Raw genomic sequence first — 22,162 nt, forward strand, 5'->3', positions numbered from 1 at the left:
TTATTTTCAAACCAGCCACCTTTCCATATGTCTCTATCTTTTCTATCAATTTTGATGCTGTTTCTAGTGGGTCTTCTAAGATAAAAACCAGATCATCTGCAAATGCTTGCAACTTAAATTCTTCCTTTTTAATTTTCATCCCTTTTATATTCTTTTCATCTCTAATATTTCTGTTTAGCACTTCCAAAGTTAACACAAACAACAGAGGTGATAGTGGGCACCCTTGTCTTGTTCCTTTTCTTATATCGATAGATTCTGTCAGTTCTCCCTCTAGCATTACCTTTGCTGTCTGCTTATGATATATAGCTTCTCTTGCTTGAATAAATTTTCTAGCAAAGCCCATCTGTTCCAGCAGTAATAACATGAATCACCAATTCACATTATCAAATGCCTTCTGTGCATCTAGAAATATCAAAGCCATTTGTTTTTCGGGATGTGCCTCGTAGTATTTCAAAGTGTCCAAGATTACTCTCATATTGTCTTTGATTTGTCTCTTTGGCAGAAATCCATTTTGGTCAGGATGGATAAAATTATTTAAATATTTTTTAAGTCTTTCTGCCAATATTGAAGAAAAGATTTTATAATCTGCGTTTAGTAGGGAGATAGGTCTATAGTTCTTGATTTGTAATGGATCGGTCTCCTCTTTTGGAACAAGTGTGATGTAAGCTTCTGACCACGATTTAGGTATCTTCTTCTTTAACATAACTTCATTCATAACTTCTAGCAATGGAAAATTCAATGATTCTTGTAATGTTTTATAAAATTCTGCCGGAAGTCCATCTGGGCCTGGTGCCTTTCCATTATTTTGTTTCTTAAGTGCTTCAGTTAACTCCACCACCGTTATATTGCTTTCTAACATTGTTTCAATCTCTTTAGGTATCTGGGGTAAATTAGCATTCTGTAAATACTTTTTAACTCTTTCCTCATCAATATTCTCTTGTGTGTATAGTTTCCCATAATAATCTCGAATAATTTCCTTCTTCTCTTTACTACCATAGCAAACTTGGCCTTGGTCATCTATTAATTGCAATATTAATAGGGAGGGCGTCGCTGGCGTTGCGACGATACGGCATGCAATCTTGGAGATCTGAGATCACAGCCGATATCTTTGCTCCTGGATGGTCCAAGTGGATCTAAACTGTCCCGAAGAGACGGTGAATGTAAAGAGCACATCCTGTCAATCCCAGGGATATCACAAAGTCCCTGGTAGATCCAGGAGAAGCTCTTTTTGCCAGAGGCAAAAAGTTGGGACAGCTCCAAAATGAAAGAGAACGGAAAGAGAGAGTGTGCTGGTTTGGTGAGAACTTTTTCCTTATTTTAAGACTTGAAAGGACACCCTAAGGGAAAAAAAGAATCTGTAAAAGTTTTGACAGAAGTGATTAAGCGGCAATTTTAAAAAGGAATGTCAAAGTAATATTTTTTTTTCTCATTGCTGGATTTTCTACACATGATCTTATATTTTGAAACTGGACTGTTTTTTTTCCTTCTTTTTATATATTCTTCTCTCCTTTTTGATTTTATAATATTTTAAGCCAGAGACTCCCTTTTAGTTATTTTTTAAATATCTTTTTCTTTCTTTTTAATTAATTCTTATTATATTTTGCTTGGAAAAGGAGGGGGAAAGTGAAAGCTACGGAAACTTTGTAACACTGCCAACTAAAGGCTTGGAAATATTCTATTTTTCTTTTGACCAGACAAAGCTGAGAAAGAAATGAGACTTTGTTTCAAGGACATTGCCTGCTTGATAATTAGAGGGAAGAGCACGGGAGAGTATTATTGCAGGTGCTCTTCTGGGTTTCTATCAACAGCTGGAGTCTGGTGTTCAGGAAAAGAAAAGGTGATAAGTCTTTGGAGAAGAGAGTTATAACAAGAGCCTTGGATAATCAAACAAAGTGCAGTGTGCTCTTTTTATTCTTTTTAAGCTGTGCTACCCCTCCTCATCAGTTTACTTTTTTTTTTTTTGGCAATAGCTATTTGGATTTTTGGCTCTTTGGAACTTGTCTTTGTTTTTTGTTTTTTCTTGTCTTTGGAAGTTAAATTTCTACGTCTGCTTTTTATTTTAAAGGAAAAGCTTTAGTATTAATGCTTCCCTTCCTTTTTTTTTTTTTTTTTTTTAAGGGAGTAGCCTTTTTCTTCTCTTTCCCTTCCTGGTATTTTTGTCTTTCCATCTACCTTCCATATTGGCTTTTTTTTCTTTTTCTTTTTTTTGGTTTATTTTTATGTATACTTTTATATTTGAGACCTCTTAATTGGATTAAGGTGTTGAAGAACCTGAAGAATTTTTCCTTTCTTTTTTAGCCTTTTTCTTTACTTTTTCTCCTTTTTTAGGATTTTACAACTTTTTCTTTTTTTGTGTGTGTTCATGGTGTGTTTATGGACTTTTCCTTCATTTTTGAATTTTTACTGTCATCTAACCAACTGATTGGATTAAGGTATACAAGAACCTGAAGAATTTTTTTCTTCTTTTTCTATTATTATTACTATTTGGCTTTTCTTTTCTTACTATTCTCCTACTTTTTTCCTACTATTTTTATTTGGAATTGCAATTGGTTATTTTACAACTGGATTAAGGTCTAGAAGAACCTGAAGATTTTGAACTTCTCAAAATGAGTAGGAAATTAACAGCTCCTGGTTCTTCAACTTCCACTTCTTCCTCTCCACCATCTGGAGGACAATGTTCAATACAGACAATATTAAGGCAAGAAAAAGAACAAGAAAGAGTGACCCTGCAGATGATTATGCAAGGAATTCAAAATATTCAAACAAGATCAAAGAATATTGAAAAGAGAATAGAGAACATTGAACAAAGAACAGAGAACATTGAACAAAGAACAGGAAAAACTGATGAAAAGGTGGAGAACATTCAACAAATGATGATGAAATATGATGAGAGACTCCAAAAAATTGAAGAAGAAGATAAACAAAGAGACAAGAAGATTGGAGACATTGATAACAGATTAACTGTGGTTGAACAAGATAAAAGTGGTATGCTGAGATGGGAGATGGACAGATCAGAATTTTATCTTAGATTCCAAAACATAGAGGAAGAAAAAGGACAAAATCTAGCCGAGATAATGATAGAAATATTGGCTGAAGCTTTGGAAATAACTGAAGAGAAGATGATGGATGGAATAGATGAGGTTTATCGAGTCTTCACAAGATATGCGATGAGAAATAGCTTACCAAGAGAAGTTCACATCAGATTTACAAAAAAGAAAAAGTTGTAAAATCCTAAGAAAGCCATTAAAATGCAAATATTGCAAGTGGCAAGAGAGAAAACATTGAAATACAAGGATAAGGAGATTGTGGTCTTGAAACAAGTACCCAGAAGAGTGAGAGAGATGAGAAGGGAATACCGATTCTTGACCAAATTATTACTTTAAAAAGAGGTGAATTATAGATGGCTGAATCCAGAAGGTTTAATGTTTACATGGCAAGAACAGAGATATAGAATTGACTCAATTGAGAAAGCTGAATCATTTTACACAGAATTTTTCAGAGGGGAGGAAGAGGCAGAAAAAGAAATTTCACTAATTGAATTCCAAGAGGACTCCCAAATGACGACTGAAAAAGAAGAAGGTGCAGTAGGTAGAAAGGAGGAAGCCAAAGAACAACGTGAACCAAGATCCACGAGAGCTGTCAAACCTAATTACAAAATATAACCATGGAAGAGAAAAAATTGATTACAATTAATATAAATTGACTTAACTCAGCCATTAAAAGAAGGAAAATCTTTCATAAATTAGAGAAATTAAAATTTGATATAATCTGTCTACAAGAAGTACATATTAAAAACAATATGAACAATTGTTGATACAGCCAAAATTAGGGAAAATATTCACTTCCTTGACACAATGTAAGAAAAGAGGAGTGGTTTTATATATGAAAGAGACCATCTCAGCGAAATTGATTTATACTGATGACGACGGAAGAATATTAATGGTGGAAATAATGGACAATAATACGAAAACACTCCTGATTGCAATTTATGCCCCGAATGACAAACAAGAAGAATTCTACAAAAATTACATATGAAAATAGTTGAACTGGACTATGTTAATATAGTTATGATGGGAGATTTTAATGGAATTGTAGACAATAAACTGGACTACACAGCACAAAAAACAATAAAGGAAAATAGAAAGACTCTCCCTAAATCTTTTTTTAAAATGGTAGATGAAATAAACTTAAAAGATACATGGAGAGAAAGAAATGCTAAAACTAAACAATACACCTTTTACTCAAATAGACACTTATTATGGTCCAGAATAGATATGATATGGATGTCAACAGAATTGTTAACTAATATTCAAGAAATAAATATTGAAACAAGTACTTGGGCAGATCACAATCCAATGACAATTAAATGGAAAGGACAAAGAAGAAGATCTAGATGGACGTTAAATAATACTATTTTAAAGGGAAAAGACTTCACACAGTGGATGGAGAAAGTATTGGCCTTTTTATTTGGAGAAAACAAAAAAGAAGATACATCAACCCAGAATGTATGGGATACAATGAAGGCATATGCCAGAGGCTTGATAATAGACTATACAAGGAAAAGAAATACCATGAAAAGATTAGCCTCTAAGGCATTAGAAAATGAGTATAAAGGACTCGAAAAAGAGCTCCAGAAAATGCCACAGAGAAAAGACATTAAGTTAAAAATGGATATAACCAAACATAAAATGGGTCTAATAGAAAAAGAAGAATTAGCACAAAAAATTAGAGGTGCCAAACAGAACTATCTTGAAGATGCAAATAAACCAGGTAGATGGTTAGCATATAAATTGAGAAAGGAGAAAGAAACAAAATTGCCTTTTTAATAAAATTTAAAAATGGCATAATAAAATAACTAAGGAATTTCAAACTATATTGTTTGAGGAAACAGATTTAAATATGCCTTGTTCTCTGGCTATTATACTCATGATTCACAGCATTATATCCACCACTAATCATTAAAACAGTGTGTAGGCATGCACAAATACATAATGAATTTATAATGCAAAATGACAAAGAAAAATGGAAGGGAGGAAAACAAATGCTAATTATAAATTATGCAATAATTCTGGGTTGCCATGCTATGCTCACTTAGCTTGAAAAAAGCCCCACTGAACTGAAGAAAGTATGCCTTAGAAGATAGGGTTAGACACGTGTACAGATTTACAATTGGTTGCAATTTCAGTATGGCATACAGTGCAATGTGCCTAGATATGGAGCTCTCACCTCACAGTCAGGAGACTGTGAGTTCAATCCTAGGTAGAGACAGATATTTCTCTTTCTGGGCATGATGAAAATTTATCTGCTGAATATAACTCCACATTGGCAACAGGAAAGGCATCCGGCCAGTAAACACTCAGCTCCATTCAGTTTCCCAGACTCCACCCCACAAGGGATTATGAGGTCATTAAAAGACTATGATAGTATTGTTTAGTACTAAAAATCAAGAAGCCCAATCAAAACATGTGACTACAAGTAGAATATGAAATTAATGACAACAGGCACTGTGATCATCCTTAGAATAAGAGATTATAGAATAAGAGAACAAAAGAGAATGAAGTGGTGAATAGTATCTACATTTTAGGATTATCTATTAAGAGGGGGGAAAAACCAGAAGGTCCTTATATCCTTTTCTGTGAATTTGTTTCTTTTTAAGTTATCAAACAACCACAAGCTATCACCACATTTTTCAGTAACGAGTTCTTTGTCTTTATCTTAGCTTTATGAATATATGTCTCAAGATTTTCCATAATAGATGGAAGTTCAGGGATTTAGCACATCTGGAAAGGGTTTTTTATAAAGCATTTTGCACTGTGTGAATGCGGTTTCATTTCTCCTGAACATATAAATAAACTTTCCTGAATGTTAACATGATGCAAAGAGAATTAGCAAAGCCTTTTGTTTCTGACAGATAGAATGATACATCATAGAGAAAGGCATAGGGTGGGGAAAAAAATGAAATAAAGTCTGCCGGATATCCCCAAATAAACATTAAAGAAAAATATATTTTACCAAAGGAATTGGCATTCTTGATGCCTGAAGACTTTATTGAAATGTCTGTGTATGCTAAGTGTTCTTAGGGGCAGGACAATGATGTAAAATGATCAAGACTGTTTTGTTCTTTGTATTGGCTTAAAAACTCTGTTAAGCCTATTGTAATACTTGTCTGTATTCCATGTGGTTTCCATGTGGCCACAGATGTTGAGAAATTAGGGTAGCAGTTTTCAGCAATAGTGGTCAAAGGAGCCTCTGGGCTTTGTGGGTCAAAGGGATTTTGAGTGGCTGTTTTGGTATTGGGATACCAAGCTATGTTTTCAGATACTACCTGCGGTTCTACACTGTGACTTGATCCTGTTAGGGACTGAATAGTGACAGCACAATACCTTGTGAGAAAACCATTGTGTCAGAGAGGTAACAAGATCAGCCCTGATACTCACACATGGGAAATATCTGTTACATTTAGCTAAGCGTACATTTGTCCTACAGAAATTTTTATCTAAACTGCCTATTCATCCTGATTATAAATGAACTGAAATCCTATAATAATGACTAAGCTATCATGTTTTCTATTATATTAAAACTTTTAGATTTATTCTGAAAAAAATGATTTATGGATATATTGATGTTGACAAGGACAATCAGTTATTTGGTTAGGTTATAAGCACAAAATAATTTTTAACCTTGAGTTCTTGTTCATATTATTGTTTTAAAGAATAGACTAGAAATAATATAATAGTAGAAAACCTGTAATAGTCCTACTGTATACAATAGCAATTTATTGTTGCAGTGTTTACAATAAGGCAACATCAAATATAATCTAACAATCCTTTCTTTTTCTCTTTCCCTTTTCTTATAACCTGACAAAATCAAATAGTTAAATCTATTACTGATCTCTGATGGTATAATAATTTGAAACTTTGTAGAAATATGATTAAACCAGCTGTCTTTGGCTAGATATTTGGGATACCCTGGGGGTTGACTCAGTGATCACTTGGAACAAGCACCTCGTAGGGAATTTTGAAATCTCATAAATTAATAGTTGAAATATTATGGTAAAGTTATTTAAAGTCATCATGAAAGTGGAATTTCTTGATGTAGCATGGAGCACACACAACCTGTATTAACAAATGCAGCATAGCAGTTAAAGTTCTGTACTTGGAAATGCTAAACCAGAGTTCAAATCTCCATTCAGGCACAAGATTTGCTGGTTGAACTTGGACAAATTATTATTTTTCAATATAATTAACTCAAAGATTGATTGGGAGAATGAAGTTGCATTATCAATGCATGTCTTTCAAAAACTGTAACATTTGTAGAGGAACCCTGAAGCATAGCAATGATGGTATACTTCCTTTAAGGGAAGTGGCATAAAATGTCTCTACTATGTTCATCTTGAGCTTTAATGAAAAATGACATTGATCCTCAAAATCTGCTTATGTAGCACTCATAATGTTCATAGCAAAGAAATAATTATCACTGGTATATTCAGCAAATTCTGTTTATCTGCTTCCATAAATTTATGTGCCTAAGCATTTTTAAAGCTACCATGAAACTAAGGCAATTAGAATATAAATATTCATGGAAAAGAATAACTAACCCTATGCTTCTTATACCAATGCTGCTAGACAGTCTTCTTATTCTAATAATAGAATTCTAACCTTCCTGGTGCAGAACACAAGTTATTTATGGCTAGAACTTTTTGAAAATTTCATAAGAAGATACAATGCTTACATTGTGTTAGTTGGACAGCTTTTCAATAAAATGACATTTTAAGATATGTACTTCCATTCTTTACGTGAGCATTGATGAGTAAAAGGTTCTCTCCTAAAATGAGCAGATTGGTAGTTCCAGACATACATATTGACAGAAGTGCCATCAGAAAATAGAGACATATTGTTCTGTACTTAATAAGATAGATTGGCTTCCTTATCCTGAAGCATGTTCTTGTTGGGTTTCAATGAATTTATCCATGCTTTCAACTTACTGTAAGCCTCTTTCAACTTAGCATTTAAAGAGCCTTCTCCAATGTGGCAGGTCCCAACCAGCATAAAAATTAATTTTGGAAATTTCCTATTCCTAAGAAATGCCTAGATATAATTTAAAAGATCCCAGGTATGTAGAAAAATATTTAATGTTTGCTTTTTTGTAAAACATTGGTTAAATGCAGTATATTCTTAGCATAAAGTTAATAACTGAATGGAAGTTACTGAAATAACAATATCCTAATAAATGAACATATCTCCTTCTTATTAGCAACCCAAAGCATTAGTAAAAGTTACAGGTAGATGCTGTGTGTTGAAAATAAGCTCAGAGAAATTTAAAAATTATGCAATAGGTTTCCTTGGCAGAAATTACATATTTTACAATAATAGATTACCACTTGTTTTTATTTAGAAATTTTTAAATATTGCTTATGTTTTTATGGGTGTGTGATATGTACAATATAGCAATTTGCAATCCCTTTTTTGTTTGTTTAATGACTATTTTTTTGTTTTCATTTTTTGCCATTTTTGTGTATTGGACAATCTTATGTAAATATTCTGTGAAGAAAAAATAGAAAATGTTCAGGATTCATAGACCGGGGAAAAGCATCTTGAGATAAAATGACTAAGAGCAAACCCAAAAATATTTCTCCTATGAAATCACTGGAAGCTACTTCACATCAGAATGAGTTAGCTGAATCACAGTCTGACAATTTTCTACTGTCAGCTAGTCTTACCATACATATTTTTTTAGCTCTCTAAATGGGTATTATTACCAAAAATTGTCCTGACATTTCAGGATTGTAATTAACAGGTACTGAGATTCAACTTAATTATTGAATTGTCTGTAGCATGAATCTGTTGAAATGACATAATCCCAAAGACTACTTTGACAAAACAGGAATATAGCATGAGACACAACTATAGAAGACTTCAAAAATTGTGGATGAAATTTGATGGAATTTTGTTTTGAATGGAAAAGTCAGCTCTGCTAGAAATATGAAGTTTTCATGATCATGTGTAGATGACTTATGGTTAGTATTAAAAAATATGGTATATTTGTATTAAAAACATGGTGTAGAACATGTTTGATATTAAAAATATGCTATATAAAGATAGAATTCAAAAATGTAAGTGTGAAGGGATTTCAGGCAATCAAAGTCAATACAAATTTCAGTTACAGAACACCTTTCAACCCAAAAGTGCTTTTTCAAAAGACAAGTATACTTTGTTTTTCCTTGAAGATGTTTCTTGAAGATCTTGGATGAGAAGAGTCTTCAGTTCTGAATTGGAAAAACAAAACCCAGTTGCCTTTTTAAAAAGCACCTTTGGGACAACCATGATCTGGATGACTGAGAATCTCCATAGACGTGAAAACTTTTCAAGAACATTATTCTCAGGACCAGTAATTGGAGGGAAAAATAAAATAATTCATAGGATTGGTCAAGGATTGGCTTATAGGCAAGTGAAGATCTTCTTGCTGATCGCTGATCAGCAAATTGCAAATCAAGGGTAAGACCAACAAAGGTCAACAGATGTACAAGGTGGAGTGGAAATCCTGTGGCCTTTCAGGACTTCCACTTACTTGGGAAGTGCTGGGATCAGCAACATTGGAAGGGCAAGAGACTGCTTGTCCCATAATTCCTTAATTCCTCTTGGTCTGAGTGGGTGCATTCTTCCCCTTCTGTTTTTCACTAGCAAGAAGCCAACGTAATTTCCCCTCTAGGCTTCCTTTCTCTGTACTGCCAGATTCTCTGAAAATCAGAAGTTTGATATGTGTATACAGCTGGAAGTATAGCAGCTAATTTAAAGAGACAGCACTGTCAGACAAGTATGCTCATTTCCCTTTTTAAAAACAAATAATATCCCCTTGGCATACAAAGTAGATACGTAGATATGAGGCCTATCATTGGATATTTAGCTAGGCCAAGGGTCTTCAAACTTGGCAAGTTTAAGACTTATGGACTTCAACTCCCAGAATTCCTGAGCTAACATGACTGGAGGAGGAATTCTGGGAGTTGAAGTCCACAAGTCTTAAAGCTGTCAAGTTTGAAGACCCCTAAGCTAGGCGATTGTGCCTGTCCTTTTTCAATGTGATGCCAACCCTTGACCTGCTGTTTTCAACTTTGAAAATATTAAATATGCTTCAGGCTCACCAAGAAGGTAGGAGAAATTACCTTCCAGACTGTATTTCCTGTACTGATATAAAAGTACAGTAGGCATCTTACAAAAGGTGAACTATCATAGACTGAGAGGGATAAATGTACATGTTTAAAGGCCTGTGATAAATTCACTGGTGTGTTCAAGAAGGTGTGTTGTCATGCACTGAACTGAAGATATATCCTCTGATAAAGTAGGGGACTGTAGTAAGGCCTTATAATCTTGACAAAGTGATATCACACTATTCCCTTCTTGGTTCTGATTTGATAATTGAGTAGTTGAATTGGAGAACGGCCATGCCTAGAAGAATGCTACTTTTTCTGTGAAGGAGATAGAGCAGACCTGTTAAATTGACGGCCCATGGGCCAGATGCATCACACACAGGCCATACCCATCCTGCCTCCACAAAGGCAAAAAATGTCATGATACATCATGATATGTCACATGATGTGATCGAGTTTGACACCCGTGAGATTAAGAAATGCATCTGGCATGCACAGATGCAACAGTTTCATGGCTGACAACAGTACAATGATCCATTGTACTCAGATGTGATTTACCTTGTCCGCAAGTTACACTATTGTCTAGAGAAGCAATTATAAGATGTGTGAACATCAGCTTCTTTATATCGATGAAGATTCTGACTCAGCCGGATAGAGTTGTCTGGAAATTGAGTGTCAACAACAACAACAACAAAAAAGGCCAGTTGCCATGGCCTAACTTCCATTCAGCTCCCAAAATTATCCATCCAGCATGCTGAGTATTGAAGTATTGAACATCTTAAGGGTTGGTAAACACTGGTCTAGAATACTGCAATGTCATTATGACAAAATGATGATAACAATCACATATTTTTATCATTTCTGCAGTAACTGGCTAATGTTGTGAACATTCTTTTGGGCACGAATAAAGGAATTGCCAGAGAGAGAAATTTCTGGTGTTAAAATAACCATGTTGGATTTAAATTTTTCTGGGATGCCTTCAGGGAAATCTCAACCCTTGCTTAATTTTGATGAAAAATACTGCCTTTCTCAATGAAGTTTAGCTCCTAGCAGAAGTTCTGTTTTTAAAAAAAATTAGACAGTATTTACTACTGGCCTTCATTTACTAGATTTATAACACTTACATCCTATTCCTTTTTTCTAGGTTGTTTTTGTTTTTGCATTTCTGTCTGTAATTAATTGGGTTTATGGATCAGAATAACCATAGTTGCTCTTATGTTGATGAGTATTGAATATCAATCAATTCAATCAATTCAGTTAGCATACACATTTTCAGTAGATTGATAGAGCACATCTCAAAATCTGTTTAGTATAACTTGGTATTTTGTCTTTCATATGTTATCTATATTAGGGTCACTAACCTTTTGGACCTCAGGGACCATCAAAATCATAATTTTAGATCCCACAGACCACTAATATGAATTTGACTGATGGTAGCTTGCTGACATTGATGGGAGAGAGAGAGAGAGAGAATTTCCCACCCCCATTTTCCTACTGATCGATCAATCTTCATTTGGAATTGCAGGATACTGTCTCCAGCTCCGTTCTCAGGGGGAGAGAGAGAGAGAGACTTTTGGCTTCATGCAAGAAAGCAGCAGAAGCAGCAGAAGTCTTCTCTCCCCCAAACTCCACCAGAAATGAAGCTTTTCCAGCCTCTTGGAGCAGGATGCCTTGCAGGGTCCCAAAAACTCATTTCTGGTGAAGTTTGGGAGAGAGAAAGAAAGACTTTTGCTGCTTTCCTTGCATGCAACCAAAAGCAGAAGAAGAAAGAAGTGGAAAGAAGTAGCCCGGTGGCCAGGCAGGGCACGTGGGATGCATGGGGCAAGTTCTCCCCTCCACCCTTTCCCCCTCCCCTCACAATCTCATGTTGTTCACAATGCAAGCAATGCAAGCCTTGTGTTCCTGTGGGCTATGTGGGATGCATAGACTTGTGTTCCCATGCAACCTGGATTAATTGCTTTTTGGGGTGCTGTGGGGGTGACATTTCTCTGCAGACCACCAAAAAATTTTCCACGGACCACCAGTTGGCAACCATTGATCTTTAGTATATAGCAAGGGCAATTAGTCACATACTCTTCTTTAAAGCAGAAATAATGTCAATAAATTATTATTCTTAGTGAAAATTCATTTAATTTCTTCTGGAAATGTTTCAGGTACAGCCACTGAACTATGGATTTGATGGAGGCCATGACTTGAAATCCCAACAGGGAAAAAATGGAAAATGATTTAGAGCTAAAGTCAGATTTAGCAATGTTTCGAAATCCAGTAATTGGCAACAGTTACCTTGGTTCTACATAGCAGTTCTCTCTGTGACTAATCAGCTAAATATATGAAAATTAATGCTAAAAAACAGGAGACATCTAACAGCTTTGAAACAGATGGGGAGGGTAAATAAAGGGTTATCTTTCAAATCAACTCACACTTTATATAAAATGAGTTCAGAATAATTATGAACCTATATCACTGAAAAAATGTAATAGGTTGAGAAGCTCATGATCACTTACATTTTGCCATTGTTCAATAGTAGAACATTATTTTATAACCTGTGGCCTGTAGCATGTCTTGCACATTGCTTTAACATAATAATTGCATTCATGTTATTACTCCCATGAGGTAGAATATTATTCTTACTTTTACAGATGGGAACTGAGGCTCAGAGATAGTGACTCAACAAAGGCTACCCAGTGAGTATTAGATTCACTTGCATGCATGCTGAGCATTGTGAAACATATCATTCTGTGGTTATTTAAGACCTATGTGCATGATTTTAGTTGCTATAAACTCATCGTTTTTAGTTATTTGGTTTTTTTTTAATGGGCAAAGAGAAATCATAATAAACTTAGAACCTTAAAACATATTATGGTGCATAATATTTAACATAATTATTTTTTTTAATAAATAGCTGGTGAAACCTTTAGGATTAAAACCACAGTACACACAGAGAGAGCTGTTTAGTGTACTGGTTAAGATATCAGACTAGAAATCAGGAGAATGATTTCTCCTCTACTTTGGCCAATCATTCTCTCTCATCCCTAGGAAATTGTCAATGACAAAGCACCGCTGAACACCTTGGCAAGAAAAATGACTTTTTCAGGCAGTCACCTGTAGGGAATCAAGATTAACTTGAAGGCACATAATAAGAATAACTATGCAATTGAGACTTTGGCAAGAAAATATATTCATAACATATTTATAAAGATTATCTAATAGCAGTTTCCCTAAGGAAGTCTTCCAGTATTTCAGAACATTGTTATTGAAAGTGTTTTCCACATTGTGAACTTAGCTCCAAGTCAAATGGACCTGATACATTGGATGGAAGTGTCATCTTCATGACTGACAGGTGGGAAGAAAGTCAATGAGCCCTAAAAACAAAACTGAAAAATAGGCTTCAGTTTGAAGATCAGAGAAGAGTAAGGCAAGGGGCAAATTGAATCAAATTGGGTAAAGTAACTTAAGAATCATATGGTTAAATTTCCCATTAACATTTGCCCTTTGGAAAATAATCCCATTCCTGCATATTGCTGTGTACATGAATGAATGATTTGCTCTGCCCTATTCTGTCATGAGTGGGAAACTGAATAATAAAATTAGAGTTAGAAGGGACAGTGAAGGTCTTCCAGCCCAATCTCCTGCTGAAGCAGGAGACCCTATACCATTCTATACAAGTGGCTGTCCAGTATCTACTTAAAAGTCTCCAGTGACTGAGCAACCACAGCTTCTGAAGGCCATATCATTCTACTGGTTACTTGTTCTCACAGTTAGGAAATTTCTCCTTAGTTCCCGGTTGCTTCTCCCCTTGATTAGTTATCATTCACTGTTTCTTGTCTTGCCTTCTGGTGCTTTGGAAAACAGATTGACCCTCCTCTTCTTTGTGGCAGCCCCTCAAATATTAGAACACTGTTATCATATCACCCCAGTACTTCTTTTCACTAGACATACCAATTCCTGCAACCATTCTTTTATGTTTTCGTCTCCAGGCCCTTAATTGGCTTAATTGCTTTTCTCTGTGCTCTTTCCACAGTCTCCACATTTTTTTTATAATGTGACCAAAACTGGATGAAGTATTCCAGCTGTCATTTTAGTGAGATTTTATAAAGAGGTACTAATACTTCACGTGGTCTTGATTCTATCCGTCTGTTTATGCAACCAAGGGTTGCCTTGTTTGTTTGTTTTTTTGGCTGTTGCTTCATACTGACCTTGAAGATCATTCTTCCTGAGACAAATAACACGCTGGAATATTTCAGATTCACTGGGATTACAGTGCAGGGGAAAAGCTTAAATATTCCTGATTTCCCAAGTTTTGCAGTTTTCTTTGAGCATGCTATATATTGTTTAATTTTACTGCTTTTCTGTACCAAGCACTGCATGGTAAAAACCTGTACCTTGCTAACTGTTTATCTCAATCAACTTCATTCTTAACAGTATCACTGTTTGCATATGCCTCTTGCCAGGGGTGGGATATGACAGGGTTAACTACCGGTTCAGGATTTACAAGCTTCCATGCACGCTGTGAGCTATGCCTGTAAATCGTCATCAACATGCTGTGTGCCGAGATGCAGACTTTGAAACAGCCCTGTTTTCCTGCTTTTTTAACTGTAGCTGTGGCTCATTCGGCAGCTGAAGTTGAAAAATCAGGAAATAAAGATCAGGTAAGAGCCCGAGTGGGCAGGTGAGCAAAAACATCAGCAGACATAGAACCGGTTCTATGTCTGCTGCTCTTCAGAGCTACCGGTTCTACAAAGGTGGACAGAACCGGTAGAAACCCACCCCTGCCTTTTGCTGTGTCTGAAACTTAAAAAGCATCAAGTATTTTATGCTCAAGATTATTAACATTCCTATTTTCTTATACCTTTTCACATCAGCTCTGCAGTAAAGAGCTGACATAAATAGCACAAAGCTATGCTCAATATTGCTTCTGAAATTGCATATCATTATGAATAGATATAAATAAGTGCAACAACCAAGCTGAATGCAAGTTACAGGTATAAAAAGGAGTATTGGTTTAAGGGACAGAAGAAGGGAGAGCTAGCAGGAGTTTGCCAGAGAATTCAGTAGAAAGAAGAAAGGAGAGAATGATCAAAGAAGCTGTAGATTTATGATGAGCAATGAGGAGTAGAAAGGTTATCTTCTGAATAGCTGTTGATTATCCATTGTAGATGATTAGGTGATTGTTTCCTGCTGAGTAAACAGAATGTAAGAGAAATATAAGGCAGCCTGGTTCCAGGATGAAGCCCATTGAAATGAAAGTGTTTACAGTTGTTCATAAGAAAGAACTAACAGGAGTTTGCTGGAGAAAGACAAGGCAAGAATAACTAATGGACTTTCTTTGGATGGTGCCTTAGGAAGCCAGAATGAAAATGAACGGACAGGAGATTCTATTTTTTTCCCCTAATATATAACTGCAGCTCATGCAACATGCAGACTCATAACAGGACAGGTCAAAGCATTGAAGAATTTAATGGCCATGCTTTAGCTACCGTAAAAGGAAGGGAAGGAGAGTCTAGGATGGAAACATATTAGAAGCAAGGCTCCTTAGGAAAGATACTCAAGCAGAGAAGCAAGAGCAGTAGATGAGAATAACAACCGGAAGCAAGAGATATAAAGGATACTTTTCCCCATGTAACTCAGAAAACTTTCTCAACCAGATTCTGAGCCTTTAGGGAAATAAAAATAGATATCGTAGAATGGAGATGAAATGCACAGTGTTCTGTGAGAAGGCATGATAGTTTGTAATTCAATATGAGAAATATGAAACAATGCTGAGTGATTCTGTTGGTTTATCGAGACAGAATTCTCTTGTCATAAGATGAAAAATCAAAGATAGAGTAGTGCTTCCAAGATTACCAAATCAACTGACCATTATCTTTTCCTTCTAAATGGTCAATAGTCTTCAAAGAAGAGTTGTAATGTGTTGGACTTGGAATCCTTTGAAAACCAGATGTTTAGACTCACATGGTATTCTTGGGTAGAACAAAATTCAAATGTGAATGGAGAATCAATGATTATTATGCAAATGGTATCCCTGGGAAAGATTTTGTTTTGGGGATCATAGTCTTGAGTTATCTAGGTCATATAATTCCTACTTTGCACGGTCTTCTAAAAATGTACTCCCGTCATAGAGCATGTCCAATTTATCTGCTTTCAATTTCCAAACATTAGGAGTGCTCAAAGTTGTGACCTGCCTTGGGGATTGTAAAGATACTTTGGTTACTTTAATATCATTTTGATGTGCTTGCTAAGTAACTGCATAAATATAATAACTTTTCAACATTTTGTTTGTTTCATTTGGCTAAGGCACGATGAGCTCGATTAGAAAGGCTTTAAAATTGAATCTAATGAGTGGAGTAGAAATGAAAACTCTGAAATAAGGACCTCATATAAGCATTTGCGCTGCCAAGATGGTAGGAATGTTGTTGAATTGGGGCCTGTTACAAAATGAAAATTCATGAATATTAACTCATAAAATTCACAGCAGCCATTGTCTGTATACTGATGCTTAGATTAACTTGTTTTTGAGACAAATAAGATTTAATAGGTTTAATAGCTTTGCACCTTATGCTTAGAGTATAGAATTGAATTTGTTTAAAAAAAAAACATAACAGAAGCCATAGAAAGGTAGAGTTATATAGGTAGTCCTTGACCTATGACCACAATTAAGACCAGAATTTCCATTGCTAAGCTAGGTCATTGTTAAGTGAGTTTCACCCAATTTTACAAAGGTTTCTTTTTTTGCCACACTTGTTAAATGAATCACTGCGGTTAAGTGACTTATGCAGTTGTACAGCTCATCCAATTTCCCCCATTGACTTTGCTGGTCAGAAGCCAGCTGGGTAGATTGCAAATGGTGATCACATGATCTTGGGATGATGGCAACTGTCATAAATACATGCTGGTTGCCACGCCCCCAAATTTTGATCCCATGACATGGGGATGCTGTGACTGTCCTAAACAGTTTAAGTCATTTTTTCAAGATTGCATTTTTTCAAAAACAAAGTAAGTGGACAACCTGCTTACTGTGTCATGTTATTGCCCATTAAGTTCAACATAAGTGGGGCATTTCAGTTATATTGAATTACAACTCACATCTTCCACAACTAGTGGACTAATGGATAGAAATTATAAGAATTATTGTCTGGACTATGCTGGGTATCTTTGAAGAAGTTTGATCTAACTAGTATCCTAATGGATATAATAGCAATAGCAGACTTTTTAACCACTTTACAGTGGTTTACAGCCCCCTTTAAGCGGTTTACAGAATCAGCATATTGCCCCCAACAATTTGGAGCCTCATTTTACTCACTTTGGAAGGATGGAAGGATGAGTCAACCTTGAGCCTGGTGAGATTTGAACGGCCAAATTACGGGGAACTGGCAGTTAGCAGAAGTAGCCTGCAATACTGCACTCTAACCACTGTACCACTGTGGCTCATCCTTAGAGCCTCAGGGTTATCATCTTTAGAGGCTCAGCCTTTGAGTCTTATCTGTTGAAACCAAGAATTGAACTCAGGATCCTGTAGCTTAAAAGTAGGTGATCTATCCATCCACCAATAGTCAACCACAGTTGCACAATAAAAAATCAGTTGAGAATTCCTTATCTTTCACGCTTGACGGATTCGATCCTGCTGACAAGGATGTAGCATAGAAGAATGATCCTTATTGATCATTAGGACTGCTGTTATTTTGTCAGGTTTTTCTCTCTCTGTGTGTGTGTCTTTCTGTCTCTCACAGGCATTTTACTTTAAACCTCACGATTTATTATTTTAATGCATTGGTTCTAATGCCTAAGCATTAAGGAAGAATGACACTAGGTTCTAAAACAAAAGATATGCCTTTTGCATTACTTCATCAACAATGCAGTGCATAATTATTCTGAAAATGAGAGGAAAAAAACCAGACTTATTATTTCCATTTTGAAATGCCAGGACAGAAAACAAAACCATGAATTCAGAGAAGTGCACATATTTGTTATGGTTTAATGTCATGTGCTGTTTTAAGAACAGACATAATTATGAGGCTATGGTCACAGTTTTATACTTTCCAACAGAAAACCATTACTGTAATTGCCATCTACATATATTGCCCTACTTAGAATTCACATCAGAATGAAACATGACCTCCATTAAATTGTATGCTATTTAGACTGTCTCTGGTACATCCTCCTCTTCACAGGGAATATTAAAGAGATGCAATCCAGCACTTTTTCTTTTGCCAAGGATTCTCTGTTTGAAGAGGACAATCTTACAAAGTCACCTTGAAGAGAAAAATTACGTTGGCTTATTCCAATATTCCAGAAAACAGTTTCAGATTTTGGTCTGTGATAATCTTAAAATAGTCCTTAACTTGGTTTAAAAACATAACCATTCCAAATGTGAAAGAGATCAAAAACCTTGAAGGACACAACTCTGCCTGTTTTTCATCTTTGCTTTCCCAGAGTTGTCCACCCTTACTATGTAGTATTCAAGCATTAATGTTCTGTTGCTTAAGAACAATTTACCTAGATCAGAAAATCTCTTCCGCTCCCCAGAAAATCATGAGCAAGAGAGGGCAGGAGGGCAGGAGAAGGGACTAAGGCAAGGATGGCCAAACTTTTCCAGCTGAGGGAGTATAGTTTCTAAATAATAATTTTAAGCCTGCAGGCTGCAAAAAGTTGTTTGATGGCATGGTAATGTCACTGAGCAGATGTGACATTTCAGTAAAAGGAGCCAGAACTATTTTGAGGTGGACATGGCTGCAGTTTGCCTTGAAGAAGTTTAGTGTATCTATTTGCAATCCATTTGTGTTGGTGTATTGTCTTCTTTTTCAGTGATGGTCACATCAACTATTTTTGTCACTGAATATTGCCAGATTTGTGGGGAGTTCCCATTGGAGTCTGGCACCTGCATGCAGATTATGAATTACATGTTGTTGTTCATCCATTCAGCCACTTCTGATTTTTAATGATCTGATGGAGATCAGTGCCAGACAGGGGTCCCCAAACTTGGCAACTTTAAGACTTGTGGACTTCAATTCCCATAATTGAGGAATTGCTGGGTGAGGAATTCTGAGAGTTGAAGTCTACAAGTCTTAAAGTTGCCAAGTTTGGAGACCTCTGGTGCAAGGATTGAGTTTGAGTTTCTGTAAGCTCATGTGCCATCAGGGATAGCTATTATGTCTTCTTTTTTTCAATTGCCTTGAATAAATATTGTTTTTTTCTCTCCAGTGGACATCATATTATGTATCTAGGCACATCATGTTTAGCATCATTATCAGTGGTTCTATCCAGGGTGCAACCCATTTTCCTCTAGAATCACAGTGCAAAAAATTATTTTCCTTACTCAAGGAAAAATTCTAATTTCTAATAATTCAACCTTGACAGTCTTATGTTACCATTGAGAAATCCATGGCCTTAACACCGCCTTGGTTGGTGGTGTGATATTGTCTAATATATCATAGATTTTCTCCCTAAGTAACAGATGTTTCTTTCTTTCATTATTATCCCTGTAAGTTTTTTTTAGCACAGGAAGATCAATCAGAATAGAGCTTGAAGGGACCTTGGAGGTTAGCTAGTCCAATTCCCTGCTCAAGCAGGAGACCCTATACTATTCAGACAAGTGACTGTCCGGTTTTTAAAGACTTCCAGTGGTAATTTCCCCTACAACTTCTGGAGGCAGGCTGTTCCACTGGTTAATTGTCCTCAGTGTTAGGAAGTTTCTCCTTAATTCCAGGTTACTTCTCTCCTTGATCAACTTCTCTGCCGATTTGCATTGCATTGGCGTGGCCTGTTGATGTAATCTTTGCTTGTTTTTTAAATATTGAGATCAATTTGGTACACTCTTCTTTTACTTTCAACAAGAGAATTATTACATCTTGTTTGCTTTCGGCCATCAAAACAGTGATATCAGCATCATTGGTGTTTTTCCAAGTAATTTTAATTCCAGTTTCCATTTCTTCTTGTGCAGCATTTTCTCATGATATATTTTCCATATAAAATAAATAGATAGGACGACAGAATACAGGTAGTCCTTGAGTTACAACAGTCCCTTTAGTAGTTACAATGGCACTGTAAAAAGTGACTCACGACCCTTTTCACACTTATGACAGTTTGCAGCATCACGATGGTCAAATGATCAAAATTTGGATGCTTGGTATCTGATTCATGTTTATGACAGTTGCAGTGTCTCAGAGTCATGTGAAGCAAAGTCATTGGGGAAGTTGGATTCACTTAACAATTGTGTTATTAATTTAATAATTGCAGTGATTCACTTAACAACTGTGGCAAGAAAAGGTAGTAAAATGGGGTAAAACTCACTTAACAAATGTCTCACAGCAACATAAATTTTGGGCTCAATTGTGGTCATATATCGAGGACTATCTATACAATCTTTTTGTATTTCTTTTTTACTTTATAACTGATGAGTAGTTCTACATCCTGTTCTAATTATGACTTCCCGGTCAGCATATAAATTCTTTGGTGTGCAGATGAAGTGCACTTTTGACAATTTGTTGTGGTCCATCACATCAAGAGCCATGAGATAAATAATTAAGCAAAAATAAATGACTTTTTGGAACAGTCTTGCCTTTTCCTTTAGCTATTAGATATTTAATATTCATGTAAAATATGCTCCTGCTAGCTCTAAAAGAGCCTGGACTGCTGGTATTTTTTGTTCTGTGTATTGTTGTTAGATCAACTGCCAAATCTTGACATTATCTTATTAACGTATTAAATAATTGCACTTGGTAGTTTAAGAAGTGCTTTTTTATATTGAAATATAAATTAATATTTTCTGAGATTATCTGGCCACTGCTGTGTTTTTCTGCACTCGCTTATAAATCACCATCACACATTAACAGCATCATTTTACAAAATTTTAAACAGTTTTGCTTATAGTTTCTTGACTCTTGTAGTTTTGATATTATTTTCCTAAGACCTGCAAACCACCTTTCAAAATATCTGGCTGTAGTTCAATGATCTTGGGGGTGTTTTTATACAGTTCTCCAGTTTATTTGTGACACCCCTCCTTTACAGTCATTTTCTGTATAAAACCTTTGTGTTTTTGTCTTTCATTATGACCATGTTTCTATAAAAAAATAATCTTGACTTTGTTCTTTAACCTTGATCACTGCATTCAGTATATTGGTGCTGTTTATTTAGATATATCCTCTCAGGCTAAAGGACAGCTGCCTTGATCGGTGTGACAATATTCAATTTTGAATATGATTTTGAAGCTATTGGGCAGCAGGATGGAAAGCCAAGTTTTCTTGATCTCAGTCTTACCAGCTTCTCATAAGCTAATCACCTGCTGAAGTCAGAACCCAAGCAGAAAGGATTCCATATTCATAGTTCCGTTTTCTTTGATATTATTACTTACCATTCCTGAGCAAGGAGGACAGACACAAGGACCACTCTCTCCCTTATCTTTTGGCAACCACAGGGTTTAATTTCAGAGAAAAGGGCAAGAGAAGTAGCCATGTTTTATTGATACCTATGTACAAAGTTGCAGAAAGGATTGCATATCTTTTTACAACTGGACATTCTGTATTTATGTTTGGAAAGAGTCATTTCAAGTGAAAATGTCCCTGAGCTTCATATTATGCTGAGTGATCTTTTAAACATTCTCTTGAGCCAAATAAAATGGTAAGAAAGAGAAAAGAAAAGCCCTTTTTGTAGGATTTTAAGGAAGAAGATGATAGCACTTAGATGTTATTTCCTTTAAACGTAAGAGCATAAGCAGTGCCATGCTGGATAGATCAAATTAGGCCAGGAATCTATTCTCACAGTTGCCATCCGGGCCACTATCTCACAGCAGATGGCCTTCAGAGGCAGGCATATTGCTATCAAGCTAAGAGCCAAACAACCCCATGACTTCCATGAATTGGTTCAACTCTTTTTTTGAAGCCCGCTAAGCAGTTAGTCTGCATCACATCTTGTGGTAGCAAACCCCAAATTTTAACTGTGTACTGGGTAAAAAAAAAAAATCAGTTTCTTTTGTCTTCCTGATTCTTCCAAGATTCAATTTCATTGGGTGATGCCAGGTTCTGG

At 35.8% G+C, this 22,162-nt stretch overlaps 1 protein-coding gene across 10 annotated transcripts in view; it reads left to right on the forward strand.

Moving 5' to 3' along the window:
* The window catches only part of OXR1 (oxidation resistance 1), a 247,443-nt gene that overhangs the window by 49,050 nt on the left and 176,231 nt on the right, over positions 1-22,162 (forward strand). For 5 of the 10 annotated variants that reach the window (XM_087962091.1, XM_087962090.1, XM_087962100.1 and 2 more), the window contains one exon: positions 12,784-12,828. The exons of the other annotated variants lie outside the window; for them this stretch is intronic. In XM_087962091.1, the coding sequence (XP_087818217.1) occupies positions 12,784-12,828 (45 nt within the window). The remainder of the gene's footprint in view (positions 1-12,783; positions 12,829-22,162) is intronic. 10 annotated transcript variants of the gene reach the window in all.

This window comes from Notechis scutatus, chromosome 3 (genome assembly GCF_049901735.1).
Source record: "Notechis scutatus isolate UNSWTSFEM ecotype Mainland chromosome 3, rNotScu1.2, whole genome shotgun sequence".
Taxonomy (NCBI): domain Eukaryota; kingdom Metazoa; phylum Chordata; class Lepidosauria; order Squamata; family Elapidae; genus Notechis; species Notechis scutatus.